Genomic DNA, 21,067 nt, shown 5'->3' with positions numbered 1-21,067 from the left:
GGTGTCATCTCTATCTGCATAGTCAAGAGTCTAGTTGGGACTACAAAGGATTTGGAGACAACTGGGGAAATACGAGTACAGTGTTACCTGCAAAAGGCTACACTGAAGAGCAAAAAAAAAAATCAGGACAGAAGACAGAATTGGAGTTGTAGGAAAACATGGACTGGAGACTGTTATGTGGTCAGGAAAGGCACTAGAGAGTGTTAATGGATAGATGAGCTGTACCGGAAGATGATGAACACTGACTTTGCTAAAAAGAAACAAGTTTATTACTCTTTGCACTTCAGAATGATGTACAAGTTGGAATTGGGAGGCAGCTGACAGGTTTTGAACGCATTGGTTTTCATTAACACAACTTGCCACCACAACAGTATCTCGAATCCAAAATATATAACCAGTAACTGATTTGTCTAAAATTCTAAATCATAGTCATTCAAAATGTGGCAATTTACAGGACATCCTAAAACTCAGATAAGTGGAGCTGTCTTCCCTTCTCATTTCAGACTGCATGATAGAAGCCTGCCTGAAAGAAACAAGGTTTCATTTTCAGTAATGACAGAGTTACTCTGGAGTAAACGCCATCCTTGATAGAGTTAGCATCCATTAGATTAAGACTGTTAAATCTAAGAACTGCTTCAGGCAAAATATTTTTTTTTGGCTTGAATGCATTTTTTTCTACCTATAAAAAGGATTATTGAGATTGCAATAAGAGTTAAATAAGGAAAGAGATGGAGAGAATCAAAAGAAAGCATTTTAGGGTGAAAATAAAATACACAATTATCCCTAGTCTAAAAAGCAGCTATAAAGGGAGATAGTATCTAAATACAAAAATTTGAATACAAATTTATTACACATACTTTATAAACCCACATTGATCTAAGGCCTCTTTTCTTATAAGAGTTAGCTACCACTGTACCACAGCAATCTGAAATACTGTGCTTGTTACTCTTATTTTCCCACCTGTTCAAAATCATTCTCAGACTACGAATATAATACTATCTCATGGAAGGTTTCTTTGGCCTCTACATGAATGCAATCAATTACTGTTTAATGTTGTTTCCCACCAACAATAATGAATGCCTCAATCAGAAACTCAGTATGCTTTTTTGATTGTCCATAGTCCCTTCATTACTAATGCTTGGTCTCAATCAGAATAAGTGATTTAAATCTCCTACTTAATTTAAAACAGATGAAGGGGGAATTTAAGATGTTTCATTTGTGTAAATGCCAAATTTATAACAATGAATATTATCTTTTATATTGCTATACAGCTTCATTCATTTCATCTAAGAGCAATAAAACAGAGTTAGCACTGAGTGATCCTAATAGTCAAGCAGAATCAAATAATGGAAGAAAAAGCTGACATCTGAATTATAATGCATTAAGGTAAAATTACAGCTGAATTTGAGAATAATTTCATTCAATTTTACTTTAAGAATGCAGTACTTCTTTCAGCCTGATTTCAGACTTATGAAATCTGAAGAGTAGTTTTAAACTACAAAAAATATTAAATATTATTTAGATTTTTATAATCAAGATACCATAAAATCATTTGTGTGGCTACACCATATTGGTAGTGAACATACTAACCTATCATGCACATTTTGTTGTATAAATGTCACAAATAAACCTGCTTTAGGAAACTGAAACAAGTTGGAACAGAGTTTTTCCACTGCTTTAAATAGAGAGCAAGAAAGGTGAGGAAGTGCATAAAAGGCATGCTTTTGAGACAAACAGATTTAAGCGTGTAATTTGTAGTGCAATTCCTCATAGATTAGTCATGAGACTGATCTTATTTAAGTAACGTCCTTGGCCAAAGCATTTTTTCACAGCAAAGCTGGGAGGCACTGTGAACACAACTGAAGGCTGGAATGCTATGTGGGGAGCTACGGGGAGAGAAAGAAAGATTCTTCATATCTGGAATAATAAAGTAGAAAGGGTATTAAATATAAATCATTAGACAATCAAAAGAGAGACAAGGAGAATTTCTTTTATGAAGTGGGAGCCTAGTGGCAAACAGAGAAGATAAGATGTACACAGATTAGCTAACAATAAACCATCCAACAATGAATGAAGCAATGCTGGAATGAAGAAACCATGTGCCACCACCATGTCAGGTGAATCAACCACCTCCCTGGGCAGCCTCTGCCAGTGCTCAATGACCCTTTCTGTGAAAATGTTTTTTCTCATGTCCAACCTGAACCTCCCCTGGCAAAGCTTGAGGCCATTTCCTCTTGTCCTGTCCCCTGTCACTTGGGAGAAGAGGCCAGCTCCCTCCTCTCTACAACCTCCTTTCAGGTCGTTGTAGAGAGCAATGAGGTCTCCCCTCAGCCTCCTCTTCTCCAGGCTAAACAACTGCAGCTCTCTCAGCTATTCCTCACAAGGCCTGTTCTCCAGCCCCTTCACCAGCTTTGTTGCTCTTCTCTGGACACACTCCAGAGCCTCAACATCCTTCTTGTGGTGAGGGGCCCAGAAATGAACAGAGGATTCAAGGAGTGGTCTCACCAGTGCCGAGTACAGAGGAAGAATAACCTCCCTGGACCTGCTGGTCACGCCGTTTCTGATACAAGCCAAGATGCCACTGGCCTTCTTGGCCACCTGGGCACACTGCTGGCTCATGTTCAGATGACTGTCAATCAACACCTGAAATACTTTGTATGAGAGATGAAAACAGCATGCAAAAACCCAAAAGAAGGGATATGACTCCTTCTAACAATGCTGTAGCTGGATAAAAATTGAGAATGGAAAGATGTTTTTAAGCTTTGGGACAATGCCAGCAGAAGCATAAATGATTAAGCACTAATAAATGCAATTTATAAATGCATTATAATTTCATAGCACTGAAGTTTAGAACAACCTTCCAATAAGAGTAATGAGGGAAGATCACTTTACTTGATTTATGATGAAAACTAATCATTTTTTTATACAGCATCACAGGAGGGATTTGTTTGAGGTAACAGCTCTTCGCCAGTCCTGTGTTCCAGTTACAGGGAACTGAGCTACTTGATGCAGTGTCAACAGTCTTAGTGTGTACCACTAACACAAATATTACTTTTTTTCTGTCAAGAACAATTAGAAAAAACTTTCAATGCCAATAATCGTACAGTAAAATATTTTCCTCACCTACAAAGAAATTAAGCCACTTGCCGAACAATAAATTGACTCATTCGCTGCTAATTTCCCTTCCTGTCTTTGAAGCCAATGGCAAGTTTTCTCCTCCAACCCATTTGCTTTAGGAATACAGTAACAAGCACTTAAATCATTCTTGAACCTTCTTCATGGAAATGCAATATAGATCTTTCTGAAATTCTGTATTTATCTTTAACATAAGTCTCCAAGGAAATAGCCTACATTATGGACTAATACCCTGTAAAACCGCACTTTATGAACTGGAGTAGTTTTGAGCAATACAAATAGAAGCAATGGGCTCAAGTTGATGACATTTCTTCCCTACTCTACACTGGAATTAATTTTTTTTTTTTTTAATTATGTCCTTTAAAAAAAAAAAAAAGTGCTAGAACTTGCTTGGAGTCCAGAAATCTGTATGCTTACACCTGGAGATGACATATTATTGAACAGATTTTTCTTTTCCTTGTCAAACTAAAATATCCACGTAAAAGAGTCAGAATAACTTTATTTTTTCTCTTCTTTCTTTCTATTTCCTTGCCTTCTCCCTTATAAAAAATGTACTGTTCCATCTCATTATCTGAAAGGATAGCCCTCTGATATTTTAGGAACTTTAGTCATAAAATGTTATCACTTCATTGCAATGAAAATTATATTTATGTTCCTTACAGCTGCATAGATAAGTTCACCACTGCTCAACAAATACTTCCGCCGTGAAGTTCACCAACAAGAATTTTACTTTATTCATAAAGCATTTCATATCAAGACTATTTCTTAAATTCTCTTATAGCTTTCTCTTAGTTTAAACCAGATAAAAAACCTTTTAACATATAATCCGTGCAGTAAAGGCCCCAAAATCCAAACATTCAAAGTAATTTTTTGTGCATGCTGAATAATTGTGAAGTCAACCTGAGCTACTCCCTGGCAGCTGAAATAATCAGGTTATTAGGACACTGGATTTGAATTTTCCTGAATTTGGCATAATCACATCTCATTCAGATATAAGAACACTGGATATCAGAAAAGAATGAATCCTTCATGTTAGAGACTCAAGCACCCATAATCACAGTTGAAAGTTTATTACAGCAGAAGAATCAATGGTTCTCCAATCACTCTGCACAGCTTGAATATCAACTCACTAACTGTTCACTTTCCCAAACACACTAGAAAAAGATGAACATTTACTAGACAGATGCTTAACTGAAGGGTATATGGAAGAACCTGCCCATAATGGAACTTTTTTCTTTCTTTTTTTAAGATAGTATTCCTTGCGAACCTAATAAGAAAGTATATAACATGCTACAGTAAAGAAAAAAATCTCCAACCACAAATTGCTCTGGCAGTCTCCTCTGACTTGGAGAGGCAGGAAACTCTCATCTGCTGAGATGGTGGCAATTGGTCTTACCCTGAGATTATGAGCAAGACACATAAACCCATCATCTGAAAAGAGGTTTCTCCTTACACAACACATCAGAACCCTTCACTCAATCCCAGTATTCATTTTAATCAATTTTTAGTGTGGCAAAGGCAAAATAAAAGTCCTACAATAGAAAGCAGGGGGAAAAGGTAACAAGTTTCTGCTTAACAGCAATAATCCCAAACAGACAATTCTGTTCCACTGTCTTTCTGTTCCATTCCCAGACTTTGATACTGCTTTGATACACTTTGATACTGTTTTCATTCACATCTCATTCCATCAGCATGGTACAGTAAATGCCTGGTATTTATACTCGAGTTCTGTGATGCTGCAACGCCAGTTCTATCCATTCTCTTTACGTCTTTTCTAATAACCAAACATTGGACTTTTGAATTACAGTTCATCCTTCACTTTATTTACATAACTGTGTGCAGCTCCAGACCACTCACTTCAGCTGTCCTTGCTTGCAAGTGGACATATAGTGTGTGTATATATATATAGTACATGTTTTACTGCTGTGAAAAAAATTTTGCTACTTGACGATTTTTCACTCATTCCTACTTGTGGAATTTCAAGGGAAACTTCCAACTCCATAGGGTTAGTCCCTTACATAAATGAAATAATCGGATTCCAGTGACACTGACATACATAGTTATTAAACTCACTGGGACCCGATAAGAAGGCTGTACAGAACACTAATGTAAATCATCTGCTAATAGAGTACACTGTCAACTCCCGTTCTGAGGTATATGTACATGTGAAGGAGATGCTTAGGCCAGACATCTCAATGGGGTTCTTAAAATGATTTTTTCTCAAAAGGCCACATTTCACTTTGATTCAAATAACATGGAAATAATACTCACAGCTGAGGAGAGAAAACAAAGAAAATTACCAAGATCTATATTAACACAACCAAGTCCCAAGTGATGATTTAGTTATTGCCTCAAATTTATTGCCAGTAGTTGTAGTGGTCTGTTACCAAAGAACCTTGGTTGGCTGGTTGGTTTGTTTGTTTTTTTTTTCTAATCGCTGGCTAGATAGAACAGTTTGAAACCATCTAAATAAAAAAACCCAAACCCTTCTACTTCAGGCTCTGCTTCTGACTCAGCCTCACAATATTTTGAAGTTTGGGTTTATTAAAACCTACTGGTATGTGCGTTTGATTTCTATCACCAACCTTGACTTGACATCATCATAGCATACTGGGCATTATAAAATTCTCATTCTCTACGGTATGCCTTGTGATACCTTCTTCAGTCACAGTTGATCTAGAAGCCATGGTGTTTCTCTGCCTTTCAGCAGTTAAATGAATATATTGCATCTATATTCATTATGTGATTATTATCTCTGTAGCTTTGATCTTGGTTTTCTGCTCTGATACCTAAATGCTCCAGCTGTCCTTTCCTACATCCCCCTTAAGAATGTCATAGTGCCCTTCATTGATACAGAAGTTTGTTTCTTTTTAATCTGCACACTTTATATAGTGCTTCCTAACATCGCATCCTATCTGATTCTTCTTGAAATGATCCTAGAGAATGAAACATAGTGCAGAAATATCTGGGAGAACACCAATTGCTCATAGCTTCATTTTTTACCAGTACTGATGCTGAAATTATTTATCGATTCAAAATGGCACACATCCACCTATGCCAGTTCACATACAAGGTTGAAGAGAATAAAATGGATGAAAAAAATACAAACATATTACTATTTGGTTTTGGGGTTATAACTCTTTAATGGTATTTTAAAGAAAGAGTTTACTCCACTTAATTTCTAACTAACTTACTTCCTTCATCCACAGATGTTCCTTCCCTGTCCTGGTCCTTTAATTAAATGCAATGGAAAGCTACTACAGGTATTGTTGGGGCTTGGAAGAGACAAGTCTGAATGAAACAGAAACATTCCCAGCTAAAATTTGGATTGCTTAGTGGTGTGTTTTGCTGATTCACAGCATGGTTGAAGTTGGAAGGGAGGTCACTTTGTCCAATCCTCCATGCTCAACCACAGCCCCCATATAGCATGTCACCCAGGACTGCATATAGACAGTTTCTGAGTATCTCTGATGTCGAAGACTCCAAAACCTCCCCAAGGAACATGTGCTAATGCTCTGTCACCCTTACAGTGTGGTATTCTCAAAAACCAAAACCACCAGAGTATGGTGCATTTCTCAAAATACACAAAGAAACGTTTCCTGATGTTTAAGTTTGTACCCACTGCCTCTGCTCCTGCCACTGGGCACCACTAAAAATAGCCTTGCTCCATCTTCTTTGCTCTCTCCCTTCAGGAATTTATATACAATGATAAGATAACCCCCAAGCCTTCTCTTATCCAGGCTAAGCAGTCCCAACTCTGCTAGCTTTTCCTCATATGAGAGAAGCTCCAGTCCCTTCATCACCTTCATGGCTCTTCACTGAACTCTATACAGTATGTCCCTGTCTCTCCTGTACTGAAAAGCCTAAAACTGGACACTGTACTCCAGGTGTGGCCTCACTAGAGCCAAGTAGAGGGGAAGGATCACATCCCAGGACACCATTGGCCTTGTTGTCCTCACCTAGGTCCTTTACTGCCAAGCTGCTTTCCAGATGGGTGGTACTAGCATTGTGGTGTTCCGCCTCAGGTGGAGGACTTGGCGCTTCCCCTCATTGAACTTCATGAGGTTCTTGCAAGCCCATTTCTCCAGCTTCTCAAGTTTCTTCTAGATGGCAGCCCAACTATCTGGCCTGTCCGCCACTCCTCTTAGTTTTATGCCATCAGCAACCTTGCTGAGGGTGCACTCTGCTGACAAAGTGATCTCCTCAAACTGCATAGGTGGGGTTTAAGCCAGAAATACAAAAAAGTGCACATACAAAAAAAATCATCAGTTCTTGACCAGTAGTAACACATAGTTATTTCCCAGACTATTATTTGCAAAAGAAAAAGGTATTTATTGGAACTGAAAGGCAGAGCAGCAGGGTTAGCAAACCTCTTAGGATTTCTCAGTCTCTTTTAGCTACGAACTGGAAAAGGCTTAAATTTTTGCAAAGGCCAGTTGGGTGAAAAGATCGATTTGATACTCTTGGGGGAGGTAAAAGTACTGTTCTGCATTAAAAATTGACTAGTAGGCAAAATGAACTAAAAATAAACAGCTAGACATAGTTGACAAAGACTACATGGCAAGATGAAATGATGGTCTATATTAGGATCACTGATATATTTATTAAATGGAAAGGAAGCTACTAAAGACCATGTTCCTCACTCTCTTCTCCCTTAAAAAGAATGCAAGTCAGGTACAACTATGGTTAAATTGCAATGAAGTATAGAGGAGGCAGGCCAGAAAATCAGTTCATAAATTATTTTGGATTCATCTAAACATTCAAGCAATTCAGAATTTCATCTAACAAAAAAACCCCAAAACAAACAAACAAAAAAAGTTAAACAAATTATGTTCTGCAGAAGACAAGGTAGATTATAAAACATTCAGCCCTCCAGGCTACAGCATGAACAATCAGATGAGCTATATGGTAATTTGTTCATTAACCTTTACAATGTCAGTATCTTGATCCACCTGAACCAAGAGTGGAGGTACAAATGCAAATCAGGAAGAAGACTGGCTGTTGTCAGTAAATTTTGACATTATCTATGTGCAGTTCTAAATGTCAACATCTAATCAAGCATAATCTATTATTGATTTTCTTTTTTTATTTCAAAATATCCATCTGTAGCACCGATTTTTATCAGCTTTTATTTCTTGGGGCAAAACTCTCAAGTATAAAATACATCTCTCAGACTATAGCTATTAAAAATAATTTCCTGATTTGCTCTAATATGATGGAAATGCAGTAATGCTACAGCTTCAGCACATTACATAAAATCTAAAGTACTTACTACAAAATTAGTAAGGAAAATTATTATTAGCAAAGTGAATAGGCTAAGCAGTACTGGAACTCCTGATGAACTGTGGCAACAACAGCTGTGCCATGAAAAAGGAACAAAACTGAAAACTAGCTACAAGTGTAACCTCTATTCTAACTATAGTTATAAGCTCATGTTACTTAACTCTTTCAGCTTATAACATAGGTGGGGTTTGCCTTTTCAAGATTCTAAAAACTAGATATTCTATGTAAAAGCCTACAAATAATCCAAACAAAACTGTTCAAACATTTCCAAGGGCAAAAGAAAAATAAAGTGTTTTGCATCTTTGCTTAGAGTACATTAGCATTTCTGTGATTTAAAGCACCTTGATAGACATTCACTGATGTCTTTTCCTGTAAGTTCACATTTACGGAAACTACAGTAATTAGAAATTCTGGCACTGTCAAAGCTTAGCTATGCTTAGTGCATTCCACCCTGAACACACCCTACATATCAACAGCAACTAAGCATACTCTATGCTAAGACTGTGAACCTGCACAAGATGGTCCTTTCACTGTATCTTCTGTCTTCCAAATCCACAAGTACAAAAAACATTCATCTATGTTCTCTCACCTCATTCATAGCTCAGAGAGAACAGAAGGACAAGGAAGACAAATACTCCAAATGCAGCTAAATTAAGAATGGAACCATGAGAAAAAAAAATGGAAAATGTGGGCATTGATGGAGAGAAGTCATCTAGCAGAAGAATACGGTTAACAAAGGTAAAAAGCAGAAAAGAAAGGAAAAGATAACTGAAGTGATAAAAAGAGTCACAGAATAGGAGGTCATGATGATTAAAGTTCTTAAGCAAGCTAAAAAGGACAACCCTAGTGTGCAACATAAAAATGAGCCTATTTTACTTGCAAGTTTCAAAATTCTTTTGCTGCTTTATTCTTGTTTAACACATGCCATGTAAGATGGCATCTCGCTTACCTTAAGTAATTAATATTGTTTAGTATAGGATTACATTGCGAATCTAAATAAACCAACTTATATGACTGATAAATGAAGAGGGAGAGAAAAAACTTTTTAAAACATAAAATCTGCAGTAGGGAAGGAAATTTTCTAATAACTACGTTTTTACACTAATGGGATTAGCAAGTCCCATACTTAAAAGTTAGGAAGAGACAGAACTGAAGTAGTCACTATGGCTCACATTCTACATCAAAGGCAGCTGGTTCCCCGAGTCTGTGGGACTCAGACTGCTCCTTGAGATAGCTGGCCAAGGCTTCTCCTATAGGACTGAGGCCTTGACTTCAGGAAGGCTGTTAAGAGATCAGGTACACAAAATGGCCAGAAAGTTTCAGCTCTTCACTTTGTGTGGTACAAATTCACTTCACCCACATTCAACATTTTGACAAACTGAGTTTTGATATATCATGAATTTTTGAAACAGGAACAAAAGGTTCCTAGCAGAAAACAACTTAATTATGGGCAGGAAGGAAAAAAAACCAAAACAACCAAACCACAACAATTAGTTTAGATGGAGACTACATTGAAAACCAAGGTGTTATATCTACACCTGCCACCTACCTCTGACCACATGCAAAAATAATTGCTTGGAATATGCAGCAGGTGTTACAAACTGGTCACCTAGGCTAAATACTTTGCCCTTTAACTCTTCTCTTTGGTTCAGTGGCTGTAAAGACACAGAAGGCTTGCTCAAAAGAATATTGTGAAAAATAATAGTTTTGAAGAGATTCAGCACTGAAAAAAACAGCTCTCCGTGCAGCTGAATGTTTGCACAGAGCCACGTATTAAACAATGGCAACAAGAAATGTTGGACTCCTTCCAACCACTAGCAATCATTTCTCTACACTGGATGAGATGCCCCTTAGATAGCCTTTTAGATAGAAAAATGGAGTATATGATAACATCATTATATTACTCTCCATCAAGAGGAACTGCTAACATGATATGGAATACCATCTGATTTCCTGGTTCCCTTTTACAGTCCCAGATTTCTTCAGAAGCAGGTTTTATACAATACTTGTCTCTAGCAGACCTAATTTGTGTAGCGTGCACAATCATTCCTCTTTCTTTGAATAAAACATATCTTCATCACTTCCAATATACACCATTTTACAGAGACAAATTCTTATCCTTAGCATAAGATGTTTCTTTATATTTCTTATAGAAGGAAATTAAGTCAATTCTTTCTGAAATTATCAGTCTTGAAATCCATACTTTATTCAAGCTTCTTATCACATATTAAAACCACAAGGTAAACATTCCTAATGTCTCAGCAGCAACAGAGTTTCGGTTTCCATTGCATCTGATGGCAGTCTGAATGCAAGTTCAGCTGAGAAGATCATGCGTGCCACATCTCTCATATTTCTCATTCCTAAATACTAACACTATTCCTATATACATAAATTAAATGTTCCTCTAAGAAATGGAGTCCACTAAACTGAATGATTAAATCTCAAATAAAGCTCTGAGTGGGTGTTTCTGCTGTATCATTACGGCATGTAAGTCTTTATCAACTCTGCCTATACAAACAAAAGCAGTCATAGAATCATAGAATAACCATGTTAGAAGAGACCCACTGGATCATCGAGTCCAACCATTCCTATCAAACCTTGTCCACCCTTGCCTTAAACACCTCCAGGGAAGGTTACTCAATCACCTCCCTGGGCAGCCTGTTCCAGTGCCCAGTGACCCTTTCTGTGAAAAATTTTTTCCTAACGTCTAGCCTAAACCTCCCCTGGCGGAGCTTGAAGCCATCTCCTCTTGTCCTGTCCCCCATCATTTGGAAGAAGAGGCCAGCACCCTCCTCTCTACAACCTCCTTTCAGGTAGTTATAGAGAGCAATGAGGTCTAACGGAGACAAAGGTTTTACATTTCCCTAATTTTCTCCTTCAAAGATCGTCAGCAACCAGACACACAGTATGAAAGACTAAGCAGTTTTATATGGTCCCACTTTGTTTAGCAGAAAGTTCTGGATTCAAACCACATTTTGAAACATAAATCCCTCATCCAAATGCTTTTCATGTAATCAATTTCCAGCCACAAAGAACAGAAGCTCTGAAAAAAAAAAAAAGGCTAGGTCTTCTTTCATTTTTGTTTAATAAGTTCAAAATATATTTGAACAACTTAATTTTAGATATTAGCAGAAATTTTCCTACAGAATTTGATTTTAAACCAGCAGTTGGAACCCTTTGGGAAAACTGGCCTGGGAAATTTCAGAGACATAACTGCTTCTACCAAGATTAAAATGCCAGTGCATTATTTTATGGGATGATTTTTAATTCATTCCTTTATTCCTTTATTTTAAGCTAAGCAGCAACCAGCACATACAAATTACAGCAGCAAGTGCACTCTAACCAAGGGTCTGTAGCCAAGACAAATCACTCATTACATGCACCAATGACAGTGTTTGCTATATGTGACTTTTCCCCTTTTGTTCTAGGTGCAGAAGCCATTAAATAGATTGAGATGTAGAGCTCCCAGTAAATATACCTTTCACTATGTCCTCATTCTCTGTGTGCACCTTCACAGTGGTTTGTTACAGATGGTGCCTACTGCCCACATTTCTTTTTGTGCAGATGTGACATAGAACTGATTTTATTCTAATCTAAAACCTGTATAATTACAAAAAAACTGTTGGCATAAAGGAACACTGTATTACAAATGAAGTTAATTTATCTATACATTAAAATACTCACTCTGGATTGCTATGCTTACATTAGTGCATCTCACATAAGTATTGTCCATGCAATCCAATGCAGCTGCACGGACTTACAAGAAGCTGCTGTGCATCTAGCCCTCATTAATCTGGTCCTCTTTCTGCAGAACCTGTCAGCAAACAGCAGACACCTTTGCAGACTATCGGGAATTTAGTCAACTTAGAATAAATAAAACCACCTTTGTTAGGAGGAAAAAAACTCTACCAGCTTCTTACAAATCTACCCAAACACAAAATAAGAATTTCTCTTAAAATGAAGAGTATTACACCCTTAAATTCTTGTTTCTTCCTAAAGAACTTAAATAGAATCTGAAAGTATGAACACATACAACACAGGAGACAGTCGAAGAGGGAAAAAGAGAAAGCAGGAGAAAGGAGAGAAGAAGAAAGACCTTTTCTGCATTTCTTGTGCTGGGACTGCTTGTACCAGATGGCACAAAGAAGAGAAATCTGTGTATAGAGGCCTGCCCTGACCATAGATCTTCCCCTACATCCACGCACTGGAGAGTGTTTGTGTGCAGCTTTTCTGTTACATCAGCTCCCCTCAATCTCCGTATTTTCCAAAAGAGTATTTCAGGCAATGCTAACAACACATTTACGGAAATATTAGGGGTCATGAATCTGGTGACCAAATGAATGAAGCACAGCCTTCTCTGGTGAGTAATACAAACAAAATCGGGTTTAATCATTCCTCAATATTTCAGTTTGCCTCCTTTGTACAGAGATAAACCACAGTAACAAGAACTTTGAAACAAGGTGTGGGGTTTGGCAGAGAAGCATATGTGGAAAAAGTTAGGGATAAAAGCTTGAAAACATTTGGATAATTTCAAAAAAGGTTTTATAATATCCTATTAATTAAAAATTTTAAGATATCAGGAAAAATATTCAAATCTGAAGCTCTTTATTTTGATTCACCTTGCTTCATGACTGTGTTCAACAACCATACAATTTATTTTACACTGTGTTATATCATCAAACTTTAATAATTAAATGTTTCTAGGGAATTTAATCAAGATTTCAGATTTGCTGTTAAAAATGAATTTTGCATTTTTATATTTAGACACAAAATACATTTTAAATCCTCAGATTATTCTATAGGAAGGAAATTTTATTTTCAATCTAGGCATAGATTTCCTCCTAAGATAAATGTTTTTCAATTTTTTTTAAAAAATGACATTATTGGGCTGCCAAAAGAAATGTCAGCCAAGAATATTACAGCATCTTTTTAATCTAGTCTTAGTTTAAAGATCAATATACTCCTAGTTTCTTTAAATACACACAATAATTATTTGGGCTTTATGCGTTCAGATTGTGAATGTATTCACAAAACAAAGGAATAGTATCTGCTGAGTTAAAGGTTGAGGCATACAATACATTGTTTAGAGAGCAGAAAGCTATTTGTACAGTATCATCAACTGGGGGAAGAAACACCCATGCATTGTCTGGGGGTGGTTTTTTTAATATCTATGGAAGTATATAAAGCATCATTAAAATACCCTAACCAGTTAAAATTAATAAATCTCTAATAATTAATTTATGACCATTATCAAAGTACTCAACAGCTCTATGTGGTTTTTTTTTTTACAGACGACATAATTTAGTCCAATTGCAGAGATCCCAGACAATAAGTGATCAAAATGCTAGCACACAGAATTATAACATTGTGGGTAAGAATTAAATTAGCAAATTTTTCCTACTGACCAGGAAAAAATTTAGGGGGTTCATTTTCAGTTTTGTTGGGATGGGTTTGGGTTGTTTTTTTCTGGATTTTGGGTTGTTTTTTAATAAAATGGATTAGCAATCTTCAGGTATCTGTATAAAACATGTAGTTGAATTAAAACCAAGAATGTGTTCTCTAATTAAAATTATTACTTATGATATAAATGGATGCTAAATTAATTGCAGTAAGCATTTTCTTGTAAAGTTAAGTAAATTGAATTGTATAGACCAAAAAGAAAAAATCCTGCAAACAATTTTATGCTTTTATCATATAAGAGAAATCTTCTTTTCAGTAGTAATTCTCAGTTCCAAGACTTTATCATAAAGATTGGCATATCATTTACGAATACAAAACCAGCTTTTGAAGATGTACTGTTCACAATAGATATTTTTTGTTGACATCTCCTGCATGATAACATGATTCCTGGATATCAGGGTAGATTTCAGAAAAATAATTTATTTCCCTATTTACCGTTCTCTTTGTCACAGAATTCAGCATGTTGACAGGCAAAACAAACAAAAGACCAGCCTCTCCTTGTGTCAGTACCAAGTTAGACAAATCCAGTGATCCTAACTGAAACATTCCATCTTGCACACTTAGACTTTTCTAAAACTTTCAAGTAACAAGTCTAACACCAGACACCCTAAATAAACCCTCAAAAAGAGTTTAGATCTAACTACTTAGATTTAAAAATATGTATCTGGAAATATGGAGAAGGTTTCGATGGGAAAAAAAAAATTAACTTCTTAAAAGTTTTCTCCTTCTCTCATTTGTAAACTACTTGAATTGCCAAAAAAGTATTGTCTGGCAAAAAAATAACTGTTAAATTCATAGGAGGATAAGAATGGTCATTCTGGATCAAAACCAAGGTATATCTGATCCAATATGGAAGGCTAGTTTGAGAGCAGCCAGCAGCACCTGCTTTGAAAAAGACCTCAGAAGAGTAAGCAGTGTGCTTACTCTGTGCTGGTGTCAGTCTGGTTTCTAGCAGCTATGCTGGCATGTTTCCTGATACACGCAAGATGCTCACTTAAACTGAAAACACAGATCCCTGAATAAATCATGAGATGGGAAACCCACTAACTGGCAACTATTCTCTCCAGTTTACTTCTCAATGCTTCCTTGTAAACATTTACCTTAAATTTCTATTTGCTTCCTCTCTCAACAAGTTGTATACTTTTGAAAACATTTTAGTTTCCTCTGTGTTTTTTGTCACGCGTTCTTATTAGCTGAGCACCACCGTATTGTACTAACTACTATATCTGCTTACATTTTTATATTTTAACATTTCCATACCTATCATTCTCATTTGTCCAAAACAAATTCACAAAATATTCAAAGAGCACTCAGTACTGCCAAATAAAACACCAGGAATATATCATGAAGTATTAATTGCAAATCTGTTCATCTCTTGGCACAGAAATCAAAGCATTTGGACAACAAGTACTTTCACACATCTATAGCTGCAGAAGTTCCCAGGTCATCATTATCATTCGTGGCTACGTGCATGTGGGATACACAGGTAAAAATGCTATTTTAAAACATTTCTTAATAGCTTGAGACTAAAATATGTTTTTGCTCATGACTTCATCTACACACTCAAAAGGGAATGGCACACTTTTACTCCAATATGTTTATTTAATTTCCTCATTTTTCTGTAGTGATGCAAATGCACAGAAAAAAAAATACTAACTGAAGAGCTGAACAGCAGAACCCACCAGGAAAAGTACGACACAGGCAGTGGTACAGCCTTCTTCACAGTACCTTAAGCCCTCAAACTAAGGGAAATCCTCTAGCAGTAAAACACCAGTCTCATTCAGAGAAAAGTTCAGTCTCTACAGATGCTTAGTCCTTGGTCTTCTTATTTCTAAGGAAAATTCTGAGTGCTGTAATCGGAAAGAGTGCTTATCTGTGATGGACTGCACTTATGTAAAAATAAATATGTGAATAAAAATAAGCCAACTTCTTTGAACTCATGAATAACTCAAGATCACTAGTAATCTTTGTGAGATTTTAATGCCAGAATCAAAAAGCTTTATTGCCTATTTTGAGCTACCCAACTTACATCAAGTGTGGGAAAAAAAAAAAAGGCCATATTAAATGACATTCAACATTATTTCTTAACTCTTTTCTTCTTCTTTTTTTTTTTTTTTTCAAAAAGGAGGAAAACAAATACAGGTGCCTTTTAGAAGGAAGCATCAAAACATCAACCCTGCATAACCTGACAAGATGTATCAACATCTGGTAATGGAAAAAGCAACAACTTCCTTCCACATTCACTGACAGACATGAAACGTGATAAATCCTGCAAGTTCTATAGTTTACTTCGGAAATTAATTGTTTGATGACAGATAACTGCAGATACAGTTTGAAAGAAGCCAGGGTACAAACATTCTTTCTGGTTTACATATACATGGAAATATACATCCATGCATGCTTAGCACAGGATACTGTCAAACTGTTACCTAACATGACCTTATTAAAAGCTCATACGTGTTTTGCACAAAGAAGTTCACAGCTCAGATGCTATTATTTGTAATTTTACCTTTGAGAATAATTGCTCAATTCATTGTGCTCTGGCAACCAAACAAGTCTACAACGCAGGCTCAAATCTTGCAAAATACTACAACTTGTTCATAACTGCATGTCATGGACAACTAATGAAAATTCAGATGAATGTGCAAGCACTCGCCTTGCACCATTAATTAAGGCTTATATTTCATGCAGTTCTGTTTTAGACTGCAGCAGTGTGTTGTTCCTATGCAGCTCCATGGCCTTGCCTACCTAAAGGGTTTTTCATAGCAGTAAAAACTAGCCTTTGGCACTGTCATAATTTGCTTTTGAACTCGCCACTCCATTAAGATGAATGCTAAATTCACTTCCCTGTCAATAGCACTGTTTGTACCTGCCTTGCTACAGATACTCAAAGACAACAAACGTTATTTTACTGGGTAAAGAATGACAGAGTCTTGAAGATATATGTATGTATATATTTATATATAAAAAAGTCATTCTTTCTGTTCGAGGAAAGCAAACAAAAAAATTAATCTCTACATAGTAATAACAATTTTTAAGACTGGAGTATATTAATTTTCTGAAAATCCCTCTTTAATAAAAGGATATTACCATAATAACAGGGAAAAAAAAAACATTGAGAACAAAGTGGAAGGACTGTCTGTTTACAGAGGTAGATTAATAAACTTATTCCCCTTCCACCTTTTCCCTCAAAAACGATCAAGAAACAGAAACAAAACATCCTTTCACAATTTAGTATTAATGCTTGCATGTTTGTAAATACAGAATAGAAGACCAAATAAATCAGAGATTAAAGCCAACCTAAGTTGTAATTATTAGCAAAACCCCAAAGGCAATTACAAATGTTTCCAATATGCACATTCTGAAAATATCATCTTATAAAAATTTAAGATAATTTTTTTTTTCAGTTAACTGTATGAGATTTCAAGAGGTTTTCATAGCTAGGATGCCAGGTGTTAGTAAGTGACATTTTAAACTTACACATAGAGTGTTTACATACTGGGAAATGTCTTTATTATACTAATTTTTCTTCATCCAATCCCTGGATTCAGAGAAAGCCATCTTCTCTTCTGCTAGCAGTTTATTAACCAGCTGGGGGCGGGGGTGCATTTTGAAGCATTCATGCTAAAATAGTACATTTTCAGTTCACATTTGTTCTGTTGAGTTAACACTTACTATTTGAATTCTATGGTACAACGACAGTACCAAAGAGAGGCCCACTCTCTTTATTGGAAGTTAGGAAAAAAAAAGGTGCAGAAAGAAAAGTCACTCACAAGTCAGGTAATGCATCAGTATGTTATACAGCCAACACCTCAATACCTGAACTTGTTGAGAAAAGTTACATCGACATCAAAAAAACCATCTTTGACCAACTTTTTTAGGGTTCTGTTTTGGTTTTCCCCATTTTTCACCTGCTTTTTAAAACACTTATTAAATATTACTGATTTAATCCTAGGAATATGAAATACCAGTTTAGAAACCTAATCTAACTTGCATTATTTAATAAGAACTCTTTAACTTTGATGCATATAGTGTATCTTGGTTATTCACATGTGAATAGATTTTGTTAATCAGCATTCATGTGTCTTGTTAGGCCTTGCAGTAATGCAGCAGACATTAGCACGCACTAATGAGAGTGACATAAAACCAAAACCGTGTTGTGCTACTGAAAAAATATATCTTTTAAGACATGAGCAACGGCAAAATCTAATACACTGTATGTTATACAATTACCAACTGAAATTATTCATCACATTTAGTGTAGAAGAAGTAAAGGAATAATACAAACTTGGAATGCCTCTGCCATAAGAGGCTCTGACTACTCAGAGTACTTGTGGATGTACTATTGTATTTTCTACCTATTTTATCCTCTCTTCTGACTGGTATCTACATGGATACAATGAATGCTGATTGTAAAAGAGAAGCATGAAAAATATATGAACTATCTATTTGACAGTACTCCACAACTAAAACTAGTTTGTTTTCTCTGATCACTGCTTTCCATCAGAGCCATTTTTACCTCTCTCTCTATTAACAGCGGGTAAAATAATTTCTGTCAGAAGTAACATTTACAGCTACCCTTCAGTTCCCTTGTTTTCACTCGTGTAACACTAAGATCTCATAGCACAAAAGCTAAATTGTACAAAACCAAATTAAAATAAGGGAAGACTCTCTCACTTTAGGCACAGGTGCACCCTACATGCTCCACAACTCAGAGAGATATACAATATATAAACAGTTAAGGAAACTCTCTGCTCTACCTAGACGTTTGATAACACATAACATGATGTTTCACAGTCAGTTATGGAGGATTTTTTTCAGTTCTGCCTAGATGCTCTATACGTTTTTTTTTATTTGTATTTTTCTAAATAGGATGACTCCTTTCTTAATTTACAGGTATTTTTCTTAAACGCACGCATTACAACCCGAAGAATTAAACTACTGTCTTCGGTAAGACCTGATGAGCACGCACCTGTGGGACAAAGACTTGAAACAGGACTTTTTTTTTTTTTCTTTAGACAATCAGACCGTAGCACGTAAAAAAAACGAGGCGCCCAGGACACCTGGAGACCTTTGGAGAGCTCCCTGCCGAGCAGCGCCCTCCCTCAGCGCGCGGGGAGCTCTCTCAGCCCCGCTCCACGGACTCTTTGCGTTCGGAGTAAAAACCTAAAACCGCGTTCCAAGTCTAGAGCTGCCACCGCTCCGCCTCACCGGGTGCAGGGCACCGGGAGCTGCCCTGCAGCTCGGTCCCAAACCCCCGCCGAGCCCCGGCGCGACTCCCCTGCCCCGCTCCGGGGACACCGCGCTTGGTCGGGGCGGGGGGCGCGGGAGACGGCGGCCTCGAGGTGCGGGCGGCCCCTCCGCCCCCGAGCGGAGCCCCGACCCGGCGCCCCCGCTTCTTCCTTCCCCCCACCCCACGCCGCGAAGTTGCCGGGAGCGCGCCCCGCGGCCGCTCTTACCGTGGTTGCTGGCGACGTGACCGGCGGCGGCGGGGCGCGCCGTCAGCAGGGGGAGGAAGAGGCCGACTCTCCAGAGCCATCCTCTCGCCTCGCAGCGCCCCATGGCCGGTGCCCGCCGGGGCTCCCCGTCCTCTTTCGAGGCGGCCGCGGGGCCCGGGGCGGGCGCATCCACCGGCGGGGGTCCCGCCGCGCCGAGCCGGCTCGGAGGGTGCCGGGAGCCCCCACTGCCGTCCCTGCGGCGCCCGGAGCGCTCCGGCAACTTCGGGGCGGCGGCAGCGCGGCGGTCGGGGGGAGGTCGCGCCCCTTCAGCCCCGCAGAAGGGCCCCCGGCAGCCTCAGGAGCCTCCTCGGCGGCACCTGCCTCCTCCCTCGGCCGCGCCGCGCGCTCCCTCGCATCCCCGGCCGGAGGAGGAGGTGGGGGGGCAGTTTCCCACGGTGTCCCCGCTGCCCAGCGCCCGCGGCGGGAGGGGGAGAACGGCCGGGCGCCTCCTCACGCTCCCGAAAGCCTCAAGGAAACTTGCGGGACGACGTTCCCGACCCCTTCTCCGCCGTCCCCAGCGTTTGCCGCTCGCCCCTCTCAGTGTCTCTCTCTCTCTCTCAGCAATCAGGAATCAGGTGGCTCCGGTGCGATGCTCGCCGCCCGCTCCGGTGCGCTGCTCGCTGCTCGCTTTGCGTGCCGCAGTTTTTTGGGGGCTTGTTTGGTTTCTCTCTCTCTTTTTTTTTTTTTTTCTTATTGCAGCCCGCAGAGCGATCGCCCCCCTCGCCGCGGGGCCGCCCCGGAGCGCCGGGAGAAGCCAGCGCGGCCCCGCGCCGGGGGCGCTCGGGCACACGCGCCCCGGCCCGGCGCCCGCGGGAGAGGGAAGAGGGACGGGGAGGGCGGGAAGCGGCGGCGGCGTCTCCTCCTCAGCCCTGCCGAGGGCTGCGGGGCGGTGCGGGGCGTGCGTGAGGCAGGCGAGGAGAAGCCCCCCCCGCGCCTCGCCGGCAGGTCGGACGAGGCTGGTTCGGCGCTAGAGGGGGTTAGTCGACAAGGGATAAAGAGGGAAAGACGGGCCCGGCCCGGGCGGGGCTCGCTCGCTGCCGCCCTTTAAAAGCGGGCGGGACGCGGGGCGGGGGCTGCGCGCTGCCCGCAGGGAGCTGCGGCGTGGGTGTCGGGGGAGCCGCTTCCAAAAGTTGCGCTGAGGTGATACGGGATGAGCCGACCGCCTTGGGGCATCCCCGGAATTCCCGGGACGCTTACTCCAGTGTGTGTCCTGGTGGGATGTGGCGGCTCCTGTCGCCGCCTGCCAGGTGCCCCGCCGCCCGGCACGGGGCATCTTCCTTAATCCATCGAGAGCTGCAGTTTCTAGGTTTGGATAAAGACACGCACGCACCCGCACCCCCACGGGAAGATGCTCATGCGCCTGTTTCTCAACATGAGCTCCTGAAATCGGGTTTCTAAATCCATACCTAAAAGAAAACAAAAAAAAACCCCAAAAAACAAACAAAAAAACCCAATAAAAAAAGAGCTATCGGATTCCCAAGGCTTCCGAGTGTCCATAAATCCCGTTGAAGTCAATGGGTAACGCAGTTACAAGATCTTGCACTAGAGAGTATCAGAGTTCCTGCTCAGATGCCTAAATAGACGTGTTTTAAAAAGCTACATATGGAAGCAGTTACTTTGTAATAAAAGATTACAAAGTATTTTTTAAAAATTATTAATTTAAGAATTATTTTAAAGGAGTTTTTCGGCAA

The 21,067-nt window shown here is 39.3% G+C and overlaps 1 protein-coding gene across 5 annotated transcripts in view; it reads right to left on the bottom strand.

Annotated features, from left to right (window-relative positions):
* The window catches only part of EPHA6 (EPH receptor A6), a 482,143-nt gene extending 462,679 nt beyond the window's left edge, over positions 1-19,464 (bottom strand). For all 5 annotated transcript variants that reach the window (XM_069869229.1, XM_069869245.1, XM_069869237.1 and 2 more), the window contains exon 1: positions 19,338-19,464. In XM_069869229.1, the coding sequence (XP_069725330.1) occupies positions 19,338-19,440 (103 nt within the window). In that variant the 5' untranslated portion in view covers positions 19,441-19,464. The remainder of the gene's footprint in view (positions 1-19,337) is intronic.
* Between the last annotated feature and the right edge of the window lie 1,603 nt (positions 19,465-21,067).

Source organism: Phaenicophaeus curvirostris, chromosome 1 (assembly GCF_032191515.1).
Source record: "Phaenicophaeus curvirostris isolate KB17595 chromosome 1, BPBGC_Pcur_1.0, whole genome shotgun sequence".
In the NCBI taxonomy this organism is placed as follows: Eukaryota; Metazoa; Chordata; class Aves; order Cuculiformes; family Cuculidae; genus Phaenicophaeus; species Phaenicophaeus curvirostris.
Note: the sequence above shows the minus strand (reverse complement) of the source record. Positions and strands in the feature narration are given on the sequence as shown.